The 24402-nt window shown below is 45.5% G+C and overlaps 1 protein-coding gene across 1 annotated transcript in view; it reads left to right on the top strand.

The window, feature by feature from the left end:
- Positions 1-503: 503 nt before the first annotated feature.
- Positions 504-24402, top strand: part of CRY2 (cryptochrome circadian regulator 2) — a 499904-nt gene continuing 476005 nt past the window's right edge. Inside the window, exons 1-2 of the mRNA XM_085646709.1 lie at positions 504-910; positions 24266-24374. Of these exons, the coding sequence (XP_085502835.1) occupies positions 735-910; positions 24266-24374 (285 nt within the window). The 5' untranslated portion in view covers positions 504-734. The remainder of the gene's footprint in view (positions 911-24265; positions 24375-24402) is intronic.

Raw genomic sequence — 24402 nt, 5'->3', positions numbered from 1 at the left:
TAAAGTGCATATTATTGCTCATTGACCTTATGAACTCCAGCATGGTTATGTTGGGGGGTGCTGCGAGCATCCCCCGCACCCCTACTTCCAGTGCCCATACATGCCTTATATTACATATAAGTCTCTTTTCAGGTGTTGAATATGAAGCCTCCGCACACGTTCGCTAATAGATCAGAACAAACCCCGAGTTCGCGGCACCGTTGTCCTTTTATTCTCAAGTTCATCTCTCCCTGGCAAGGAGCGTGCTCGTAACCATGGCGACCGAGCAGTCAACTCTGACGTCTACAGTCTAAGCGTGGGCAGCCAGCTCCTCGCAGAGCATAATAACACATGGAAGAAACATGACCGTGGAGGCCGGACTCGGGACGGCCAATCAACGTTCGCTGTTCTGACAGCCTATGGCATTTCCTGAACGCTCCCCTGGCGGTGGCAACTTTAGCCAATGAGAGTAGGCGTCGGTTGACAGATGGGAGGAGGGCTGTGGCGGGGCGGGGTCTGAGTCTGACACCTGTGTGCGGAGGGCCGACTGGGAGTGTTGTCACTGTGCGAGGACAGATTGAGCTGCGCGAGGACAGATCGAGCTGCGCGAGGACTTTCACTGCCTGCTGAACGGCGCGAGGACAGCGTCCGTTGCCAGGGCACGAGGGAGCCGTGGGCGCGAGGAGCGTGTGGCGCAGCCCGGACTCTGTGAGGCGGCGTTGGGACACCCTCTTCTTCCCGTATCTCAACACCCGATGCCCCCTCACGGTACCCCCGCTGGCTCGGCCCTGCACTGGTTCCGGAAGGGGCTGCGGCTGCACGACAACCCGGCTCTGCAGGCTGCGCTCAGCGGGGCCGGTCCCGTCCGCTGCCTCTACATCCTGGACCCCTGGTTCGCAGCCTCCTCCGCCCTGGGCCTGAACCGCTGGAGGTGAGGGGGAGGGACGGGGTCAAGTGGGAGGCCTAAGTGGGTGTGGGGAGATATGGTGGGGGTGTAGGGAGGTGGGGTCTGAAGCAGGGCACTAGTCCTAAAATAGAAGTGGGGGGACTAACCTAGTTAATCAGTATGCAAGTGACATCACTGGAAGTGGCATCACAAGAAGTGACATCAGATCTTAAGCCCTCACATATATGTTTAACATGTCTATCATGATTACATTGGAGCACATTTCGAGTGTACAGGGAAACCCTCCTGATTTAGGCAGAAGATTCACACTTTTGTAAGCTACACGTAAAACATTGTCAGCGTAAACTTCCTCTACCCCTAGTGCTTTACAAGAAAAAATAGTGATATTTAAATTATTACAACACCTCCTCAGGGGTAGTAAGTACTATATAAATGCTATTTATTTTGTTTAACTACTGGGAAAGACCTACACATCTGACATTCTAACAGTGCATGTTAGCTCCTCAAAAGAGCCTGAACAAAATGAAAAGCTGCCTTCGCAAGTGTGTGTGAAGTGCTAACAAGGCGTGAGCCTTTGTTTCCCTCAGGTGTGAGGCTCCTGACAGCTTCCAGCCAGGAGATCCAACAAAAGGAGGCCTGATGACCCCTCAGATTCGGCCTTTGTTATGGGCCCAGCATGAGTCTGAAATAAGAAAGCCCCCTCCCATCCCTGCCTGCACAGTGTTGTGTATGGAAAGCAGACAATGTGCAGACGCTGCTGAATGTGTCCTGGTGTTTGTAAATTACACCAGGACGATTCCTGCATGTTTTACAGTGGGACCCAACTTCTTGGCAGGGTGGACAGCATCCACCCTGTGAAAAGAGTGGATGGAGGCCGTGTACCCGCATGTACATCCGACTTGTGCCCTTGTCTGAAGGTTTACACCTGGGCAGTCCACTGCTTGCTCTTCCGGCCCCAGGATCCCCCTCAGGGCCGGACTGACTACCGGGCGTTTTGGAATTCTGCCGAGCAGGGGGCTGATTTCGTTCATGGAGACCTGCGTGTACTTCGAAATAACTAAAGGAAAACAAATTTTGTTCAGTACACGCAGGTCCCCATCAACAAAATCAGCCCCCAGCTCAGCAGCATTCCAAAACGCCAAGTAGTCAGTCCGGCCCTGATCCCCCTACCCCATCAGGATACCCCCCACCCTGTCTTGATACCCCCACCCTGTCAGGAGACCCACTACCCCGTCAGGATACCCCCACACCATCAGGACACCCTCACTCTGTCAGGATACCCTCTACCACCATCAGGACACCACCACCCAGTCCTAATACCCCCACCCTGTCATGATGCCCTCCACTCTGACAGGATACCCCCACCGCGTCAGAATACCCCCTACTCCGTCAGGATACCCCAACTCCGCCAGGATACCCTCCACACCGTCATGATACTCCCCCGTACTAGCCCCCACCATACAAATAAGGTATCCCCCATCAGAACACCCCCGATCAATATTCCCCCTCTTCCTCCCATAAGGATACAGCCATATCAGTAAACCCCCTCCGTCACCATACCCCACCCATCAGCATAGTTACTTCCTTTCTGTTGTTATCATACCTCCCCCCTTCAAAATACACCCCATCTAGACAGGACCACCACCCCCCCACCCAAGGACAGGATTCCTCCCTCTCCTGTCCGGATACCACCCTGCCCACCCCCCTTTGACTTACAAATAAGCATAACATGGCATATAGTGCTAGGGCTGCACTGACCAGGGGTGGCACTCTGGAGGTGAGTGTACCAGGGCACGGTACTAGAGGTGAGCTTAGCTGGTGTGGCCACGCGGATAATCCTGTAGGTAGATGGAAAGGGATATATCTGCAGTGGAATACTGGAGGTGTGGGAAGTGGGGGTGTCTGAGTAAAGTACAGGAGGTGGAGGGACTGAGGGTGTCTGAGTAAAGTACAGGAGTTGGGGTGTCTGAGTAAAGTACTGGAGGTGGGGGTCAGCAAGTGCACCCATATGTGTAATCCTGCAGGTTGGTGGAAATGGGTTTATCTGCATTAGTGTACTGGAGGTGGGGGGAGTGGAGGTACCTGGGTGAACTACTGGGATTGGGGGTCAGCTGGTGCACCCGTATGTGGAATCCTGCAGGTGGGGGGCCTTGGGTTTACCTGCCATAACATACTGGAGGTGGCGAGTTAGGAAGCATAGTCAAAGATGGAGAAAATCAGTGCTTAACTTGAGCCGGTGGGGGCCACAGGCACTCTTTTTAGGGACCGGTACTTACTTTACCTTGTCGGTATGTAGACGGCGAAGGGGCGTAGGGGTTACTGCTAGTCAACAAAAAGGAGAAAGGATGGAAGCAAGGAATCCACTGGGTCTGTCTTCATTGCAGACTCCAGTTACCTCTTTTTAGGGGGTCCTATCACCCCATGATTCTAGGTTCGGCTTTCGGTAGACAACGCCTTGTATCTTGATGGTTCAATCGAGGTCAGCCAGTACTCACGTTCCTGGTGCTTATAACTTTGAGTCCAGGACGTTCCTCGATGTTCAAGTCTGCGTGTCACATCCTGGATGTGTGTGGTGGTGAACGGGTCATTTAGGGCCGCTGGCCATAACTTGGTTCCGTTCCTGCATGTGTGGGATGACGGTCCGTGAGCCAGGACAGGGTCCCTATGAACAGAGGCAGTGCATCCCTGAGACTTCAGATCATGATCTGGTCACTCTGGGGGGCTGTAGTGTACCCCCAGCCGCATTCCTACATCCCGTCCCTGATGTGATGCGCTTGGCTTGCCAGGACTTGGGAAGGGCGCCGTCAGGGCTCCTCCACCCTTTGTATCGCAGGAACACAATGTTCCCGCCTGGAACAGGGCGTGCACGGCCTGCTCTGACCCTAGTGGGATGAGAGGGTGCCAGGTGCCCGTCTGTGAGTCACTGAGTGCCAGGCGGGGCGAGCCGTGTCAGGCCTGAGGCAGGGAGAGAGCATCTGAGGTCTGCTCCAGGTATATAGACACTTAACCTGCTTGTCCAAGGAAACCTGGTCACCTAAGAATACCTCTAACGATCGGAAGATGTGTTCTGAGCGTAACACTGGCGCGTCTCTGTTTGATGACTAACAGAAGTAGTGTGTCCCAAAAATATGAAGGTGCAACCGTGCAAGTCAAAGTGCTGTACAAATGCATCCAAAATAAAAGAACCTTTGTGTGTTGTTTTTTTCAAGGTAACAGAAAATGTAGTTCGCTTATTAGTTAGGAAAGATCGCGGCTCTACCTAAAAAAGTCACAGGAATGCAAGATCAAATGCTCTCAGAATTTCTTGCAGTTGCACATCCGAAGGTGTTTATCAACGACTGCATTTTTAAATCCTGCATAAGGACATGGGTGACTTCTGCATCTGCACCAGCGCCAGTGGATCAGTATGCCTTGGAGTGTTTGGAGTGTCTTTAAACCTACTGTGTTTATTTATTTATGCAATTCTATTTAGCGTGGGCATTGCCCGAAAACATCTGGGCGCTTTAGAGCAGTAGCATGATCCAAGAGTACAGCAAGTTACAGTTGCAATAATTGCGTTCAGAAATTGCATCGGTAGCTGCGACCAGGACAAAATCAGTCGTTGGACAGGGACGCACATGGTTCAAGCATTGATTAGGATGGTGGGGACATACAATGTAGGTCGTTTGTCTCCTGGATAGAGTATTTAGTTTATCACCCTACATAGGAGGGTGAAGAGGAGTGCAGCGCTCTGTGGGTAATGCAGGTGGTTTTAAATTGGGCCCGAGCTTCAATGAGAAGCCATTGGAGATTTAGCGAGGCCGGGGAAATGCAGTCACTTTTCTTGAGACCTAACACGAAGCGCGCTGCTGTATGTAGAGGCGCTCTCAATGTGCCTAGATGTACTTTGGGTATGCCTGAGAAAAGGACAATTCCTTAATCTAGTCTGGATAGGATGAGGGACAGCATCACGGTTTTGAGGTCTTGTTCCGGGATCAGTTGCCTGGCGCCCCACAGCTGCCTGAGTTGATGTTGAGTGGTTTTGGCCATGGCTGTGATGTGGCTGTGGATATTTAGATAATTGTCAAGGGTGCTACCCAAAGATCTAGCACTACGGACAATGGCAGGTTAGCTATCCAGGATGGGAAAGTTGGCCATCCATTCCTGCACTGGGTTTTTAGGACTCGCCTGACACAGCGCATGCGCTGATCTGGCGAGACTTTTAGTAAGGGCGTAAAAAATTCTACCATGGCTTGCCTACAGCTTGCGTGCATGTGCGCGGGCGTGCGCTTATGAGCAGAGGCGCCATATGGCTTTCCTCGTCATGCTCATTAAGCGTATCGCTCACAGCGCTTGATCGCGACCGTTGTAATTATCTCCTGAAAGATGCCACGCCAAGCAAGATCTCTGCAGGCTGCTCTTATCTCGGATCAGCCTGTTATGCAGCGTGCACACCCTTGACCTTGGTGCCCGGTGGGATGGCAATGTTCACACCACCCCAAAGCCCAGAGTGAATGTATGTTCTCAAGTGCTTAGCAGCCTTAAAATGACATCCGCTTTCACTGACTTATAATTTCGTTTTTTTATAGTTTGGACTCATTTTTGCTGGAGCGCAGAAGAACATTGGCTGTGCTGGCGTCACTGTGGTGATAGTCCGTGAAGACTTGTTGACAGTGCTATATGAATGGAAATTCCCTTACTGGAAACGATGTATCCTATTTACACGAAGCATTCAGGTCTCCTTGTGTATAGGCTTTATTTTCCTAGCGATAAGAGAGTCATTTGCCAATGCACATCAGTGTTTAAAGGTTTCTTCCAGCTGTAGATCATGAGTATTGTTCTTAAGTGGGCTGAGGGGCATTCCTTTCACTATGTGGCCCCCTCTCCCGCCCCTCCCATCTCTTACTCTCACCGTGACCGGAGCCCTTACAAAATCCCATGCGATTCTCTTATTTTCAATCTTGTGTTCGGAATTTTAAAAAAACTAAATCGGGTATGTTTTGACACCCCCTTAACCCTCCCCCACCTAAATAACTGCTTTTATGTTTTTTGCCGTGTAAGTCGTTTAGTCCCAAAAATGTTAAGTGTACAAACTTGAAAAAAGTGCAATAACTTTTTAGTTAACTAAAAATAAACCGAAGCTGTTCTCGTGACCTTGATACTCACGAGACAGGAGCAATTTGTGGCTGTCACGTGGCTCATAATATTCACTGGAGAACTTTTTCAACTGCCCCTATTTGCTACATTTTTCACCTAAGCAGATGTTCACTTTTTATTTAATTCAGCGAGAGGAATATTAACCTGTTGTGTGCTTGACACATCATTGCGTTTCTCTAAATTGTGAAATACAGAGTCGCTTTTTTGACATCCCGGAAAACAAAACACGTTAACACATCTGCTGGGGAATTTCGCCTTTTGCAACTGGCGCTTAATATCGGCATGGCTTGACACAACAGTCATCCACATGTGAAGGGTGTCACAGCTTTGCACACTGCAATGGGTCCGTAAACAAAGCGGGGGCTTCCCAGGTCTCGTTACCCTGCTGCGTGGACATTCCAGCGCCGCACTGTATACTGTATATGTGGTATAACGTGTTCACGAGCTCGTGGTGTCTCACTGAGCTCGTGCTTTCTCTGCATTCTGGTAATCACATGCGCGTGTGATTGTTACACGCGCATGCTATGTGTGTATCTTTCAAATGAGCGTTTCATGAACTGGTATTCTCGTGCGATCAACCTCCTCCCTGAACTATGAACGGTTCTGTGTGTCAGTGACCGTTCATACTTCGGAGAGGAAGGACGCACTCCCGTGGTGTCATTCATGTTACTACAATAAAGCTTCAAGATCATCTTTACTCTTTGTACATTGGATTTATTCTACAAAAACTCAATTGAAGCTGCCCTTTTCATTTGGCGACGAGTTGCTTACTTGTAATTTTTCAACACTACAAAGAATTGTGCCTCCTATCGTCACTTTGGAGTTATTCACGCTTCAAGTTACCTCTCCACAGCCACTTCGTTTCTTTCATCTCGCTAAGGAAACTCTCCCGTTGTTTTGCTTCCGCATTCAGGAAACGAGTTTCCGGATTAGCCTCCTTTCCAGCTACGTGTCACTTTCACGCTGAGCCCCGCCTTCTGGTTATTACAAACCCTCACGGAAGAGCTTACGGAAGAGCCAATTGATTGGTTCTAGTAATACTCAACCTCTATCCTTGCTAAAACGCGCATTCTGATTGGCTTTTAGCGCGTGTGTTGTTCTTTTTCATTTATCGAAGGGAAATTGATGAAGCTCACTCGGGACTGAATTGGGAAAGATCGCAAGTAAGTTTTTACACCCTTCACGCCTGAAACCTATTCTTTGCATTTCTTCAGCATTATATTTAGATGCCAAGATACTTATATTATTAACTTTAACCAGCAATTTGAGGTTTTCATTTCAATATACATTTTTAATGGCTTCTCAACAAATATGTCAGTTGGACCAGTTCCTTCCAAGACAAGGCAAACCAAAAGAGGCATGGAAACTTTGGTTTAAGTCTTTTGAGAATTATCTGGTGGCAATAGATGCTGACAGTTACTCTCCCAAACGTAAACTAGCGATCCTTTACAGTTTTCTGGGCAGCTCTGGCCGTGAAACTTTTGATAACTTACCAGTGACAATTCCTCCACCAGGTGAAGGGGATGGATGGAACGTTTACACAGATACAGTTAACAGGTTGAACAAGAAATTTTTAGAACAGCCAAGTGTTATGCTCGAGAGATTTAACTTTATGAAAAGAAAACAAAATTCAGACGAATCCATTGAGGATTATATCTCAGTTCTAAGGAATTTAGCTGCAAACTGTAACTTTGGGGCTGAACTAGATACTTATATAAGAGATCAATTTGTCTACAGCTGCTTTCATAAGAAGACATCAAAATGTTTAAGTAATGACAATGTTTCATCTGTTAATTTGATTCAACATGATCCCCATATTAACAACATTTCTTATAGGCCTAAATTTGTGAAATCTTTTCCACAGAAACAATACAGAAATAATTCATTTTGCTTTAGGTGTGGCTCAAAATCACATTTAGGTGATAGCCCGACTTGTCTGGCACTGGGTAAGAAATGTACAAAATGTGGAAAAATGGGTCATTTCTTTACTGTTTGCAGAAGCAGAAAGATGGTCAGAGTCAGTAGTCTTGATACTAATGAGAGTTCTAAAAATGTCAATGGTGAACTTAGTCAGTCTCTTGTTGATAACTTTGAAAGTCTTATGCTTTCTATTGATTCCCAGGATTTGTCTCCGACACAAAAGGTCAAGGAACCTTTGTGTGAAGTTATTATTGGAGTTGTTAAAATTGACATGATGGCTGATTCTGGAGCACCGGTCACCATTATTTCAGACACCCTGTTGGATATGTTTTGGGGTTTTAAAAAACCATTACAAACTTTAGATACCATTCCAAAAGCTTATGGTGGTCATATAATTGATATGCTTGGTTATTTCACTGAATTTATAACATGTTTAGATTGCAAAATTTTTACAAAAGTTTATGTAGCCATCCAAAGAATATTGTTGGATGGCAGGATCTAGCAAAGATGGGCTTAAAGTTAGTTCCTGGCTCTGAAAATCCTGTTCAAATTAATACTGAGATCTCTATTTCTGCTGTTCATGGTAACTATTTGCCAGATGTTACAAACATTGCTGAAGCTATGTTCAAGAAATTCCCTGAAGTTTTTACCTCAAATATAGGCAAAATCAAAAAGGTTGAACATGTTATCAAGTTAAAGGATAATGCTATACCAATTTCACACAAGCCTAGACCTATTCCCTTAAGCGTTAGAAATGATCTCAAGGTTTTACTAGGTAAACTAGTTAATGAAGGCATTATAAAATCTACAGAATCTTCGGAATGGGTCAGTCGAAATGTAATAGTTAGGAAAAAGGACAATTCGATTCGTCTATGTGCTGATTTGCGCACACTTAACAAAAACATTGTAGTGGATTGTCACCCATTACCAAAGATTCAAGACTTGTTATCTAACATCGCTAGTGCGACATGCTTTACTCTTCTGGATTTAAGGTCAGCGTATCATCAGATACCACTTTCCAGTTTGTCCACTGATCTAACCACTTTTGTCACACCTTTTGGGGCCTATAAATTTCTCAGATTACCTTTTGGGTTAGCTTCAGCGGCAAGTGTATTCCAGAGATTTATGGATCATATGCTAGAGGGTATTGAATCAGTTCAAGCTTATCAGGATGACGTTTTAATTTGTTCTAGAAATAAGCATGAGCACATATCTACTCTCAGAAAAGTTCTCAACAAGTTTAAAGAATTTGGGGTTACTTTGGGCACTGACAAATGCAAGTTCATGCTTGAATCCCTTGATTACCTTGGGCATTCCATATCTGCATCGGGAATCAGGCCCAAATTTTCTCTCACCCAAGCCATTGAGGAAGTGGTTGTACCAAAAAACAAAGACCTCTTAAGATCTTTTTTGGGCATGACAGAATATTATTCGAAATTCATTTCTAATTATGCCCAGGTGGTACAACCTTTATGCATTCTGTTAAAAAAGAACACTACTTTTTCATGGGGAAGTGAAGCTCAGCAAGCGTTTGAGTTAATTAAAAAACTTATTCTTCAAGCTCCTGCTCTCTCTCCATTCTCACCTAGACACAAATGCATTTTTTCTGTTGATGCGAGTCAAAATGGTTTAGGAGCTGTTCTCTGCCAATGGGTCAATGGTAAGGAGAATACAGTGGCTTTTTCGTCTAGGTCTCTCTCTATTCCAGAAACTAATTACAGCACAATTGAGCGAGAAGCACTTGCTTGTACATGGGCTGTAGAAAAGTTTAAAACTTTTATTTGGGGGTCAGAATTTGAAATTTTTGTGATCATATGCCTTTAATACACCTACTAAATGGAAATGGGACAGGTAAAGCTTCCTCAAGACTGGTTCGTTTACTGTCACGTTTACATGAATATAACTTTGTTATAAAGTACATACCTGGTGGTCGTAATGCAAGAGCTGATTGTCTTTCCAGGTTATCATTGAAGAATAACTCGTCATCTTCCAGATTTGATGATGTGGAATGCGTGGTAGCCTCTGTTGAGGATTTTACTACTAACTTACCTCATATTTCTCAAGATGATTGGATTAAAGCCTCTGAAGAAGATTCTATTCTTTTGGCGGTTAAAAATATGATTGTGTCAGGTTGGCCCAAGGAACGTTCGTTACCTTCTCCTCTGAAATCTTTTGCACAGGTTAATCAAGAACTTTCTCTAGTTGAAGGTTTGGTCATGCGTGGTGATCTTGCGGTTCCTCCAGCTTTGTTGCGCTTTAAAATTTTTAAAATTGCACATGAAGGGCATTTAGGTATAGGTGCTACCTCTAGGAGGTTGAAAGAAAATTTTTGGTGGCCTGGTTTAGATTCGGATGTCACAAAGTGGGTAAATTCATGTGATACATGTCTTGTATCTGATAAACACTGGAAAACCATAAAAACGCCCTTGCATAATGTTCCAATTCCAGAAGAGGCTTGGACAAAATTAGCTCTGGATTTTGCAGGACCATTTGAAGTACTTTCGGCAGACAAGAAGTACATAATAGTGTTAGTAGATTATTATTCAAAGTGGGTTGAATTTGAATTTTGTTGTTCTCCCAGCACATCATCTGTGATTAACTTTCTTTCTAGAGTCTTTCTCTCAGAAGGATTCCCAAGGGAGTTGGTTACGGATAATGGTTCTCATTTCACCTCAAATTTAATGGAGAATTTTTTGTCTGCTCATGCCATTAAACATTTAAAAGTTGCTCTATACTCTCCTTCGGCCAATGGTTTAGTAGAAAGGATGAATAGATTTATAAAAGGAGGTATTCAATCAGCCTTAGCTATTAATGTTCCTATTGTGGATTTTTTGAAAAAGAAAATCTGGTCATATCTCACTACTCCTCATTCATCTACTGGAGTTTCACCCTTTAGACTTCTCAAGAAGAGAGATCCAAATGGAACTCTTTGTCCTTCATGGATTAAAATGCTAAGAAAGAATGATGATTCATGTTTGGTTTGTAAAGCTAAACAAAACATGCTTAAAAATGTGACACTCCAACAATCTATACAGAAGAAGAATTTTGATACCAGAGCTTGTAATTATTCTCATGATCTTAATATTGGGGATTGGGTGTTGATTAAATCTCCAAAGAAAGTCAAGAAAGGTTTGTCAAAACTATCACTTCCTGTACAAATTCTTAAAGTGTCTAAAGGTTCGGTGTTTCTGGGACATAAAGGTTGGTGGAGCAAAAGGATGTTGGTCAAGTTAACTCCAGACCAAGCCAGTGAGATTGTGACTAAAAAAAAAATGTGTTTCAAGATGACTTACATTTTTCATACTTTTCAAATGATGTATCCACTGATAATTCCTTGGTCTCATCCAGTAATGAGTTCACTGTACAAGATCTTACTGGTTGTGCATCAACCTCTGTGTCTTATAATGAACCTCAAAATACTGTTGCTCATGAGACTTCTGATCCTATTTACAGTAGACCTACTCGCAATTGTACATTTCCCTCAAGATACAAGGATTATTATTTCTCTTAATATCTTTTATTTTGTTCATGAAAGGAGGAGGGTGATGTAGTATACTGTATATGTGGTATAACGTGTTCACAAGCTCGTGGTGTCTCACTGAGCTTGTGCTTTCTCTGCATTCTGGTAATCACATGCGCGTGTGATTGTTACACGCGCATGCTATGTGTGTATCTTTCAAATGAGCGTTTCATGAACTTGTATTCTCGTGCGTTCAACCTCCTCCCTGAACTATGAACGGTTCTGTGTGTCAGTGACCGTTCATACTTCGGAGAGGAAGGACGCACTCCCGTGGTGTCATTCATGTTACTACAATAAAGCTTCAAGATCATCTTTACTCTTTGTACATTGGATTTATTCTACAAAAACTCAATTGAAGCTGCCCTTTTCACGCGCATCGCTGACACATCTCTATGGAAACATTGGTGCTTTCTTCAGCTGGGCATGCCATTGTGTTCGCTCAACTGCCGCGCAAAGAAGGCATGTGCGCTCATGAAGGTTTTTATTCTGGGACTGGGGAAAGATAACTTGTTGGGGATTGGCAGTTTTCATTTTCTAAAACCACCTACCTCCTCGCCACCCCCTACCAAGCATTGGCAAAGCGGTAAGCCAGTAAAGTCGACTTTAGAACATTTCCTTTTATCGATGATCTACAGCGTCTGACTTTTTTGCCCCCAAAGCTTTGCAGCATCGTCAAATTGCTTTACGTAACAAGCATTGGCATAGCCAATAGGTCTCGCTTTCGGGACCTTATAAGTATTTAGTTATGCAGCACAATATCCTTAGTGCAACAACATTAACTGTTGCATGGTTAAACACTTATAAGGTCTCAAAGGCGAGACCTATTGGCTATGCCAATGCTTGTTGCTTTTGGAGGTGAGATCGAAAGAAATTCTGTTTTAGTTGGGTTGAGTTTTAGATGATGGTTAGACATCCAGTTTTGAATCTTTAGGAGAGTGATGAAAAGGAGGGCAAGGTTTTCAGGGGAAGAGATTTTCATGTATATTTGGGTGTCGTCAGCATAGAGGTGGAAGAGAATCCCAGCTTTTCTGAGAATCACACGTGGTGGTTCTAGGTACAGGTTAAAGTGGGTTGGGGAGTGGATTGAGCCTTGAGGTATCCCATGATATACATTGACTGGTCTCGAGAACGCCTTGCCCATTTCCACAATTTGGGAGTGGTTGGTTATGTAAGAGCAGAACCAATTGAGTACTGTGCCTCCACAGCCCATGTGCTGTTCAAAAGTGGGAACGAGGTCCAAATCTTTGGCAGTGTCGAATGCAGTGGACAAGTCCAGGAGACAGCAAATCCCGGTGTCGAGGATTCTAAAGTAGTCATCGACTATTTGTAGGGTTGCAGTTTCTGTACTGTGGCCTTGGCGGAAACCTGATTGGAGAGAGTCTAGGAGGTTGTTCGTTCGAATGTGTGAAGTGAACTGGGAAGCAACACAACTTTTCAATGACTTTGCCTAAAAATGGAAGTGTGGAGACCAGGCGGTAGTTCTTTGGGTTGAGAGATTGTTTTTTCAAGAGAGGAGAGACTTGACCCACTTTAAGTTATTCTGGAAATTGGCCCTATTGAATGGAGAAGTTGACCATGTTGGTCCATAGGGGCTCTAGGTGTGTGGCAAGAGATTTTCTGATATACCCTCGAATGGCATCCTGAAGGTGGTTTGAGGGTTTAACTTTGGAAATTGTTCACTGTAGGACTCTTTCGGAAATGGGGGAGAAAGAAGAACAAGAATGAAGCGCCTTGCATGGTAGAATCTCATTTTTAGAGGTTCACTGGTTTGCAGCAAGATATGGATGTCTATGACTTTTCTATCAAAGAAATACACAAAGTTGTTGCAGCGGGTCGCTGTTCGCTCAAGAGCGGAAGTGGTGGAGGGCTTTGTAGTTTGTGCTATAAGCTCGATCAGGCACTTTGGTGTGTTCTTTGCGGAATTCACAAGTGCTCTGAAGTCAGAGGATTTGGCTCTAAGGATTTGGTCTTTGTACTGTTTTTGCGATACGTGAAGCTTATTCATACTTCCGTGAGAGCCCTCAGCAAGAAGAGACAGTTCCTACGCATTGTCCGCCCAACTTCCAAGGTGCATAAGACTTCAAGGAAGTACCACCTCAGAAAGGTCTTGTAAAAATAATTTTTAAATACTCTGCAGAATCATTAAATACTCTTCAAAAACAGGCTTAAAATGGCGATTGGGGTGACATCTAACAGCCAGAGGCAGCAATCTCAAGCAAGAGCAATTGTAAATGTGTTTATTTAGTGCTTGCAACGCATTGAAGCACGCTACTCCGGAACCCAATATTGGTAGTTAGTAAAACTTTTTTTTTCTTGTGCATTGGTTGTGCTAGGTTTCTGCAGTTGATTTCATGCATGTTTAGTCGAGTTTGGGATAGGGATAGAATGAACCAGCAAACCGTGTGAAGGAAAGGTTGCAGAGCTGAATTGCATCTGTTGTTCAAACAGTGCAAACGAGAACTCGCTGGTCTGAACTGTTTCAGAAAGGATCAAGTTATGACAGTATGATTCTTTTTTATGGCTTAATACATGTAAGCAGGAATTCCTCTGTGTGTTATGCAGTTGTTATGATACAAAGCTATTTTTGCTTGTGACTTACCTTAAACAGCATATGATATGTTTTTGCAACAATTTACCAATTGTCTATTGGTGTGTTTAATTTCTCACTCAAATTATTGTACATAACTGCAACTATACCTGTTTAAGCGCCTGGATACCCTCACGGTGGATTAGTGCGCTATACAAATCAACATAATATAGGACTGGGTTCGAAAGGTGGAGTATGGAGCAAGGTAGACTGATAGAAAAGGATTTGTAAAGGGGAAGTAGTACGTTTTTTGTAAGTAGTGGTCGTGTGTGCTTGTTAGTTGGCTTGCATGGCTAAAGGGTGGGTGAAAGCTTGAGAAAGATGTTTGGAAGTTCATAGTAGTCAGAAAGGTTTTGGATGAGGCAGAGGGAGTAGGGATGGGAAGGAAGGTTTGTTTTAAATGGCAAGATGCCAATAATATATTTAAATACACACAGGAGATGCTTGGCACATTTCAGCATGATTATACCATGCTACATAAACACCTATATGTACATTGAAGCTGCAGTATTTACATGGTCTGCAGTATGGTTTCAAATATGTGTAATCAACTGGTATAATACATAAGAATGCACATGCCACTTATTGGAGTTATTAGTAGCAGGCGTAACCCTCTATATATGCACTTAATGTACACAGAAGCAGTCATTTTGATATGGTCTGATATACAAATGTATCTAGGGTTGCAATATATAGTTTTCTCCTTATATAAATGTGTCTACTTATAATAGGAGTTTTATCAAAACTGGACGAACCCAATGGTGTTGGTACGATCACTGACAAGCAGTGCTTGGGAACCCACTAAGTGAGTAAAAGGCCCCTCACACACCAACCTAGTTGGTGTCATGCTTCATCATAGGGGCCCCAACCGGGTGGCCGAGCGCCTCCCGGTTGTGCTGCGACGCCTGACTACAGCGGAGCTGGTGTGGTGTAATAGTGTGCAGCAGTGGTGTAATAGGAAGCAGCACGCGGGTGCTGCTTCCTGACCAAAATTTGTGTTCCGAGGAGCGCACTCCTCCCTTTCCTGATCAGCGATCAAAATCAGCCATAGTGTCATTTTTCGCTGCGGTGTCCGCCACTGAGCCGATACCGTTTCCACACACCTTAGAGAGTGTGTAGGTAAATTACCTTTTTAATTTTTCACTATTCACGTGGCTCTACTTTGCCACTCACTGCACTTCCTGGTCCTGAAGAAAGCCCCGCACACCCTGAGGTGGGCTGAAACTTGTAGACCAACCACATAGTCAACTATTAGAAATTAAATTCTTTCGTAGTTGCATCACATAATCTTAATTTTAATATATCCTGAGCCGCCACTAATAAATTTCCCTCGGCAAGGATTCTCAGAGGTATTTTTAAACTTTCACCACATCACACTATTACACCACACCAGCTCCGCTGTAGTCAGGCGTCGCAGCACAACCAGGAGGCGCTCGGCCACCCGGTTGGGGCCCCTATGATGAAGCATGACACCAACTAGGTTGGTGTGTGAGGGGCCTTTTACTCACCTAGTGGGTTCCCAAGCACTGCTTGTCAGTGATCGTACCAACACCATTGGGTTCGTCCAGTTTTGATAAAACTTATATATACTACAGGGGATATGGACGCACCCCTGCCTCCCTAGCTCTCTCATTGTTCTCTCTACTTATAATAGGAGGCATAGTTCAAAGTACAATGATATGTTCTTGCATGACAGCAGCTCTTTTCCTTTACTGTGGGAAGTATAGTTTGTCAGGTCTGAGTATACTGTTCTGGTATAATTTTGAATTGTTAATATAGTCATCATGTGGGGAAGAGCCATCTGTAGTGGAGATGGTTGTCTGTGGATTTTGTGTTTGTGAGTAGGGAATTGAATAGTTTGGCTGCTTGAACAGAGAAAAATGTTCCACCCATGTTTTTTTCTTGTATATAGGAATTATGAGTCGGGGAGCCATTCTCGAGCACAGGTTCCCTTGTATGTGTTGGTTTTTTTTCCTGGTGAAGGGTGGTCCTTTGCCATATATATTTTTGTGTGTGATACAAAACAGCTTGAAGGAGGATCTTCTTACCACCGGTAACCAGCGTAGCACTCTCAAAGCAGGGGAGGTGTGTGCGTCAGGCTTTAAATGTCGGAGCAGTCTAGCGGCAGAGTTCTGAATTCTTTGTAGTCTTCTCATAGTTGACAAAGTTGAGCCATGCTACAGACTATTAGTGTCAGTTTTAATGGGACAAGAGAGATGATGGCTTGAACTGTATTGGAATCCTAGATGCAGGAAGATGCGTTGCAATGTTTTTATTGCGTGAAAGTTTGATTTGGCTACCTTATTAATTGTGGATTCACATACAGTTTTAGAGTTCATGGTAGATTTTTTTACCTCTTTAGGATATTTTAAGAGCTGGTTGAAGATCATCAGGCCAGGTGCAGAGAGGATTGTAGGTTTTCCAGTCGCCACAGGCGAGTAAACCGGTTTTGGAGGGAATCAATTTGAGGTTGGTCAACCGCCCGGTGGCAATCGAAAAGTTTTGATATGTTAAATTATTTTGGGCTTTCCAATTTGAGGATTATTTTCATGTCATCTGTGTAGTTATAGTAGGTAATGTCAAACCCCTTGATCAGACCTGGTAAAGATTTTATGTAGATAATGAAAAGCACGGGTGAGATAATGGGGCCTTGAGGGACATACTGAGAATGGGTATGTCGGCACATACCATCAGGCAAATCTAAGTTTAATTAAAAAAACCTTCATGTGAGATGCGTATATGCTTTTGGTTATGGTCTGAAGCTGCTTGTACTCCTATTAGAATCAATAGAGTTTTCAGACGTTGGCAATAAATTATGTAAGTTTGAGAAACACCAGTGTGTATTTTATACTATGGTAGGTGAAAGATTTCACCTATCAGTCAGGGGCGTTTAGTGTCTTATCCTATTTATAAACATATTTTTGTAAGAAGCATGTTTTTATGTTTGTTTTTCAGTTAATGTTACAAAGCATGAATGCCAATAAAGATCATAAGTAGAACAAACAATATTGTATTTCATTGGCATTTATATACCACTTACTTGTGGTGACGAGAAGTTGAAACATTTTTGGGCGAGTAGATGTAACTAAAGTCCACCCTGAATATAGGTAAAACATTCCCCTAAAGAATTACCCTGTGGTTGCAGATGATGTTCGACCAATGAGCCCTAGGGTGGTCTTCCCCCAACCTCTCGTCTTACTCCTCCATTTTTTTGCTGATCTCGTTTTTGTTGAAAGGAACAAGGGTCCCTGGACGGTAAATAGGGATAACGAATGCACTGGGTGCAAAAACAGTGATACCCAGAAAATATCCAATCAATAAAAATAGTTTATTATTGTATAAAAATGTAATTGAGTAGTAGGTGTAGGGACCCAAACCGGGCACACCTATACAGGTATCTCAAGAACACACAGGCAAAGACAATTTTGTGACAATAAGAATTGTAAATGATCAAAGTCACACTTTTTTCAAAAACAAGACTACTGCACCCAAGACTCAATTTCGCATAAACATATGGGTCAGAGTGATCAAGTCCACGGCGTTTGGATCCAATACACATGTGGGATCATCATCAGGACAATGCATTCTTTGCCTGGCTACACAAACCAATAAAGAAATGAGTAGATTAAAAATGAGACCTTATTGGATAACTCATCATAATTGTCACAGTTTTTGTACCGCCCTAAGTGGCAAGGGCAAGGCTGATACCAATAGACCGCAAATAAAATGTAAGTGAAGACCTGATGTGACAGACCTTGCATTATGGTGGTAAGATTAAGGGGAAGGAGCGTAGAGAAATGGAAGAAATGCCACAAAATTTGCTTGACATAGAGGAGAAAGGCATGAACGTGCAAAGTAGAATCTAGGGTAAAGTGGGGAAAGAATGATAAAACAAAGAAGCCAGATTTGACAGGTTTAGTGGTGGAAACTGAGTTTATTAAACAATCAATCAAAATTAAACGTGAAAGAACTACCATAAATCACTCAATTTCATGATATAACTTGACAAATTTAAGGGCCTAAGGGCCTCATGTAGGTAAATAAATTTTACCGGTTCTTAAATACCGAGCCGTACCGAATCGGTAAATTAGAATCGGTAAGTTATATGTAGGTAAAAATTCGGTAACAGTTACCGATTCGGTAACATTCGGTAAATACGATTCGGAATTCACCGATTCGGTAAATACCGAGGTGATAATTACCGAATCGGAAAATACCGAGGTGGTATCTACCGAATCGGAAAATACCGAGGTGGTATCTACCGAATCGGAAAATACCGAATCGGTATGTACGGATTCGGTAAATAACATCAAATGACTTGACGAAACAGCTAATCCTGTGCAACGACAGCCCACCCAACCAGGAACTGCCCACACCCAGGCAGGTGTACACAATTAGCCGAAGTGGCCACACCCAGGCAGGTGTACATAATTAGCCGACCCTGGAGAGGCTTGGAGTGCAGAGGAGAGGCAGGGAGCAGTTGCATGTGCGAGCGGGAAACGAACAGCATGTCCAGCCAGAGAACACAGAAAGACGGAGGGGAAAGGAGGAGGAAGCTCAAATTCAGCCCCAAGGAACTCCAGGTGCTGGTGGAGGAGGTGGTGAAGCAGCACCAGAAGCTGTTTGGGAGGCAATCCCTGCAAGTGCCTGAGGCCGAAAAGCGCAACATATGGCTGGCCATCCAGGCGCAGGTCAATGCTGTGGGAGTGACCCACAGGGACATTGAGGTCCTCAAAAAGCGCTGGTATGACCTGAGGATTGTGACCAAGAGGAAGATGGGCGACATCCAGAAGGAGGCCAGCCAGACCGGAGGTGGAACCAACAGGGCACCTGCCCTCACCGAACTGGAGGAGCTGGTGGCGGCCACAATCGAGCAAGAGAGCGTCGTGGGTCTTGGGGACGCCGACAGCTCTGCCAGAGCCGCAACACAGCAAGGTAAGACGAAAGCACAGCAATGTAGCCTCCCCTACCCCTATCCCACATCCCCCATTGTGAAACGAGAATCACACTGCAGTCCACACGTGTCAGTGCAGACAGGCAATGCATTCCGGGAGATGTAGTCAGGGCAACACTAACCATGACGTAAATGTCACAGGGCAACAAGGCATGTCACGCACTCGAGGCACAAGGAGACAGAGGACAGATTGGAATGTGAAATGATTTATTGTGACGCTTGCAATGCAGCCCTTCGGGGACACTGAGCCAATGTTGTTTTTCTGTCCACAGATGTGACATCATGCAGTACAGGGCATGCTGCAGGGGAGACGGCACACCGGCCACAAAAATCACCTCTAGCCAGCACGAGTTCAGACCAGGGAGCAGGCCCACTGGCAGCCGCACCACCAACACAGCCAGCCTCGCCGCACACAGAGCCAGCATCACCTCACCGAGAGCCAGCATCACCACAACCACAGCCAGCATCGCCACTCATGTTCGAATCACCGGCCACATCTCCGCTTGCAGGTGTGAGAATGAGGAGGCGTCCAGCAGCCAGGCTACGAGCCTTCGACACCTCGTCAGACGACAGCATGGGCCCAGAAGACCGCACCGGGGCCCAGGAAGGGAGCCATCCCACTGTGCCCCACACCTCACAGGCAGCACAGACGGGAGCAAGAGGGCGCCGCAGGTCGCGTGTCCAGAGTCCACCAGCACCCACTGACGGCCATGGTGTCTTCTTGGGGCTCGAGGGCCAAATGTTGAAGCAACAGCGCCTGCAATCAAAGGCAGTTATGTCAGTCCAGAGGCACATGCGGGTGATGAAGACAAGCTTAGTCAACATGGACACAAACATTGGCGGCATGGCTGCGGGCATTCGGGACATGTCCCAGTCAATCCAGCAGTTGTGCAGCAAATTAGATGCTGACATCGAAGCACGGCGCCGGGAACGCCAGAGAAGGGACACTACCAGCAGGGCACTCAACCGTCTGGCAACTGCGACTTCCCTACTTTGCCGGCGCTCTGTGACGATGCAGGAGGGCCTAACACAGTGCTGCAGCGACCTGTCTCGGGGGATGGTGCAGGTGACAAGTGCACTAGGGGTGCTATTGACTAGTCAGGCGTCGACAACTGCTGCAGGGGATGCTGCGGAGAGCATCGACACCAGCAGCAGCATCACACCCCCCGTCCCCGAAGCACGCAGGAGCAGCAGGCGGCTTGGGGTTGGCTCTAGTGAGGATGCACAGGCCGTGCAATCCACCACTGCAGCGCGTATGCGCAAACATTGATGTGGCCCTGCTTAGCCACTTCCCATTGGGTGACGTAACCCTGGACATACCCCTTGTATAGATGGTATATTGCCAGATTGGCCTGTTCATGTGTTCATGGCGTGGTGCCACATTAAACTACGTCATGACTTCTCACAACTCGCTGTGTCCCCTCACTTACTCAGAAATAGTTGCATGTGATCTCTGCCCGTCTCTCTCTCCCATCGATTGCAGTTGGCACTCTAGCTGCGCTGCCCTCTGGCTGGCCTGACTCATCCTCGTTGTCCTCAAAATATGTTAGTTCCACATCTGTACCTTTTTTCGTGGCAAGGTTGTGCAGCATTGCACAAGTGGCAATAATCTTGCAGCAGGTGATGGGTTTGTACTGGCGTGCGCCTCCGCTCTTGTGGAGGCAGCGGAACCTGCTCTTCAGTAGTCCAAACGTGCGCTCCACCACATTGCGTGTTGTTTTGTGGGCCACGTTGTATCGTCTCTCACTCTGGGTTGCTGGGTGTAGGTAGGGAGTGAGGATGAATGAACGGCATGCATATGCACTGTCGCCTGGATGAGTAAAAGGGAACCATCAGTTACATGCCTCTATACACTCTGATTTGCAGGTTTCAAGGGGCGTCACTGTTACTTACCCAGCAGGTATCCCTCTCCGAATTCGCCGGCACTCAGTCGTGTGTAGATCCCACTATTCTGGAAGATGTAAGAGTCGTGGGTGCTCCCAGGAAACTTGGCAACAATATCTGTGATGATGTTCCCTGCATCACAGATCACCTGCACATTGATGGAGTGGGTGGACTTCCTGTTCCTGTAGATGTGCTCTGTATCAGCTGGTGGACAGATTGGGATGTGTGTACCATCAATACAGCCGATGACATGGGGGAACTGTGCCATGTGATAAAAGTCTGTTTTTGTTTTCTGCAGTGCAGCCTGTGTGTTTGGGAAGCTTATGTAGTGGTGCATTCTCTGCATCATGGCATCCAGGAACTTCCTGAAGAAACGGGACAGGCAACTCTGGGATACACCACCCACCGCAGCTATCACCACCTGATAACTGCCGGATGCCAACAGATGTAGGCTGCAGAGCACCTGCACATGTGGGGGTATGGCGTGCGCCCTTCTTATTGGCTGGTCCAGGAGTGGGTGTAGGTCCCTGATTAAGTCCATGATGGTTTCGGGGTGTAGCCTGTACCTCTCATGTATCTCTGCATCAGTCAGCTGTAATAGTGTGATGCGCTGTCTGTAGATTTGTTCCTCCCGTCGCCACACCCTCAGTCCTGCTGCCTGTAGACGTAGGCGCCTTGCAATGACGTACATGGCGGCCATGTTGTCCACGCTGTTGCATTTTGGGATTGCTTATGTGCATTGTTGATGGTTACCACCTGCTTTCAATCCGTGTTAATTACCGACTCTTATTTACCGATTTTCCTGGATTTCTTAATTACCGACTGCTCCTACATGTCATTTTAAATTTTTACCACTTCATATTTACCACTTCATATTTACCGATTCGTTAATTCTGTATTCGGTAAATATGAATCGGTATTTTAGAATTCGGTAACTATGAATCGGTATTTACCGCCTCATATTTACCGAAAAGTGGTTTTTGGACTCCTACATCTCACTTGTCTGAATACCGGTCGGTAACGGCATATTTACCGAAAATCGGCCGTTACCGACCGGTATTTCGCTACCTACATGAGGCCCTAAGTATTTATTCTGGTGATAATGTTGCAAGCCTTAAAATGAAATAGTTCTGATCGGCTTGTTGGTCTGACTTTAGTCTATATTGGCTAATGTTTCTCTATTTGCATTTAGTACAGTGTCCGTTTCTTTTTTTCATTGTATCGATTTGTTTTCTTGTCACTCAAGCGAGCTTTTGAGAATGTAAGATCACATATCGCATATCAAAAGAGGGTCACATAAAGTATAAGTGTCTTACTAAATAATGTAGAGACAATCTTAGATTTGTTGCTGACTCTCAGCCTCTAACTACCAAGTCAACAAGGGCATAGACCTGGAGCACCTCCCCCTGGACTCCATGTACTTGACAGTTTCAGGGGATCATATTACAGGCAGTGCCCTGGGGGCACAACAGTCGTGTGCACCTCTTTTCTGCCACCTCGGGGCACTGATGTATTACAGAAGGGGCCACAGACTTTTATGTGCCCTTCCTGTAATTCTGATAGCGTCAATCTTACGAGGTTGTCTCCTCATTTCACAGGGGATTGCCCCATATACAAATGATGGTAACAGTTTGACTCTGCGCCTGTGTTATATTATGGATGCGGGCAAAGAGCCAAAAAGTCTGTCTGGGGTGTACTGACTGTGCGCCACAATAATGTGGTGCACAGTCAGTGCACCTCTGAGGGCAGCCCTCTCCCCTACTTGACCCAAGAACAGTAGAGGGACTGTCGCCAGTTATTGGATCAGTCTTCCTCTCTGTTTTCTCTCACTCCTGGGCTTGTTCATCTTTGTACCCTCTGGTGGGGGTAAAGGAAGGTCCCATGGACCCCTCAGACATCCATAGGCAAGCGGGTGAAGTCACTCAATCACTCAATCCACCCACCTGCATGGGGATCTCTGCCCCCCCTTAAAGTGTCCCACCTGCACAGTGAAAGACGGAGCGTATGCTTCAAGCAGCTGCCCTGTGTTTAAGTAACACTGCCCCCTGGGAAGGCACAAGTTTGTGGCTACCCAGGTGGTAGTGCATTGATGGTAATAGCGCATACTTACCTTGTTAAGGGTGCACTGCAGTGCAGTTCTGGAAAGTTAACCCATGCTATAATACGGCCGCAGGGGCCATTCTAGGTACAGTGCCTGGGAGGAGCAAAGGGCATGTGTGCCCATTTTGTGCAACCCCCTCCCATGCACTTTAGTATTATATAATGAACCTCAGACACTTGTGTTGCTCTTTCTATAATACACAGGCATCATCTTAAGGGAAAATTCCCTCTTTAGAATGGGCGCGTGGACCCATGCTAATTAGGTAAACACTTTGCCTCTCTGCTTGTGTCGTATTATAGTTGTGGGCGCAGAGGCAAAGAAATTGTCAAGTGGCGCACTCACTGTGTTCCAGAAACAGGTGGGGCACCATCGGCGCACATAAACCACACTAGCCCCAATGTATAACCGGGGAAGGGACCTAGATGCACAGGGTGCCAGGAGCTAGCCAGCCTCCAACATATAATTCTAAACACAAGTAGGGGTGCTCCTAGAAAAGTGACCTACAGGTGTTTAAACTTGCATAGTGAGTGTAGACATCTCACAAAAAGTGAAGGACTGGCCTCACACACCACCTGGTGTCATGCTTCATCATTGGCCGTCCTCGCCCTCTAAAAACTTGGTTTGATAGAGGGCGGGCATACACCTGACGGCAGGGATGCACTTCTAAACTAAGTGGGGGCCCGTGAGTGGTGAATGTGCTTTAAAAACCATTACAGTTGTCAAATCAATTTTTAATAAGGTGCGCAACTGTATGGTATTTAAAAGGGTGTACAGTGATTTAGGGAAATTATTATCCCATCACCGCTTTCCTGCTGACAGCGACATGTATGTAATAGGGTGCTCCCTTCCTGTTTGCACCTGGCGCACCTAGTTAAAGGTGTGCCATGGCCCAAAAAGGGTCACTGCACCCGTACTGTAATACGGCCCCAGGGGTTTGGAATATTTGCAACCCACTCTAGAGAATGCATTCACAATTGGGCTGGACTTGACAGATGATTAGTGACGCTGTCTACTGCTGTGTGAAAAATCTATGTTCATGTGCACCATTCAGGCCTCTTTAATGCTGAGCCTAAGACTGCCTTATGATTTACTGTGTTAAAATTGAAATTTATGTGTAAAAGATTCATTGTATTACACCTCTATGCGGGTCGGTCATCTTCTCTCTTGTCAGTTGTCTCTATTCAGTCTTTAATCTTTATTTGGTAATTAAGCTTCTGTTCCTGTGCCGGATAAGCTATTTCTTCCTTTGCTGATAGCTTTTCTTTTCTGCTTGACAGGTTTCTTCTCCAGTCCTTGGAAGACTTGGACAACAGCTTAAGAAAGGTGGACTCCCGCCTGTTTGTTGTGCGGGGTCAGCCAGCAGATGTCTTTCCCCGACTTTTTAAGGTAAGGAAGATTCTCATTCTGCTTCTTC

This window comes from Triturus cristatus, chromosome 3_1 (assembly GCF_964204655.1).
Source record: "Triturus cristatus chromosome 3_1, aTriCri1.1, whole genome shotgun sequence".
Taxonomy (NCBI): domain Eukaryota; kingdom Metazoa; phylum Chordata; class Amphibia; order Caudata; family Salamandridae; genus Triturus; species Triturus cristatus.
Note: the sequence above shows the minus strand (reverse complement) of the source record. Positions and strands in the feature narration are given on the sequence as shown.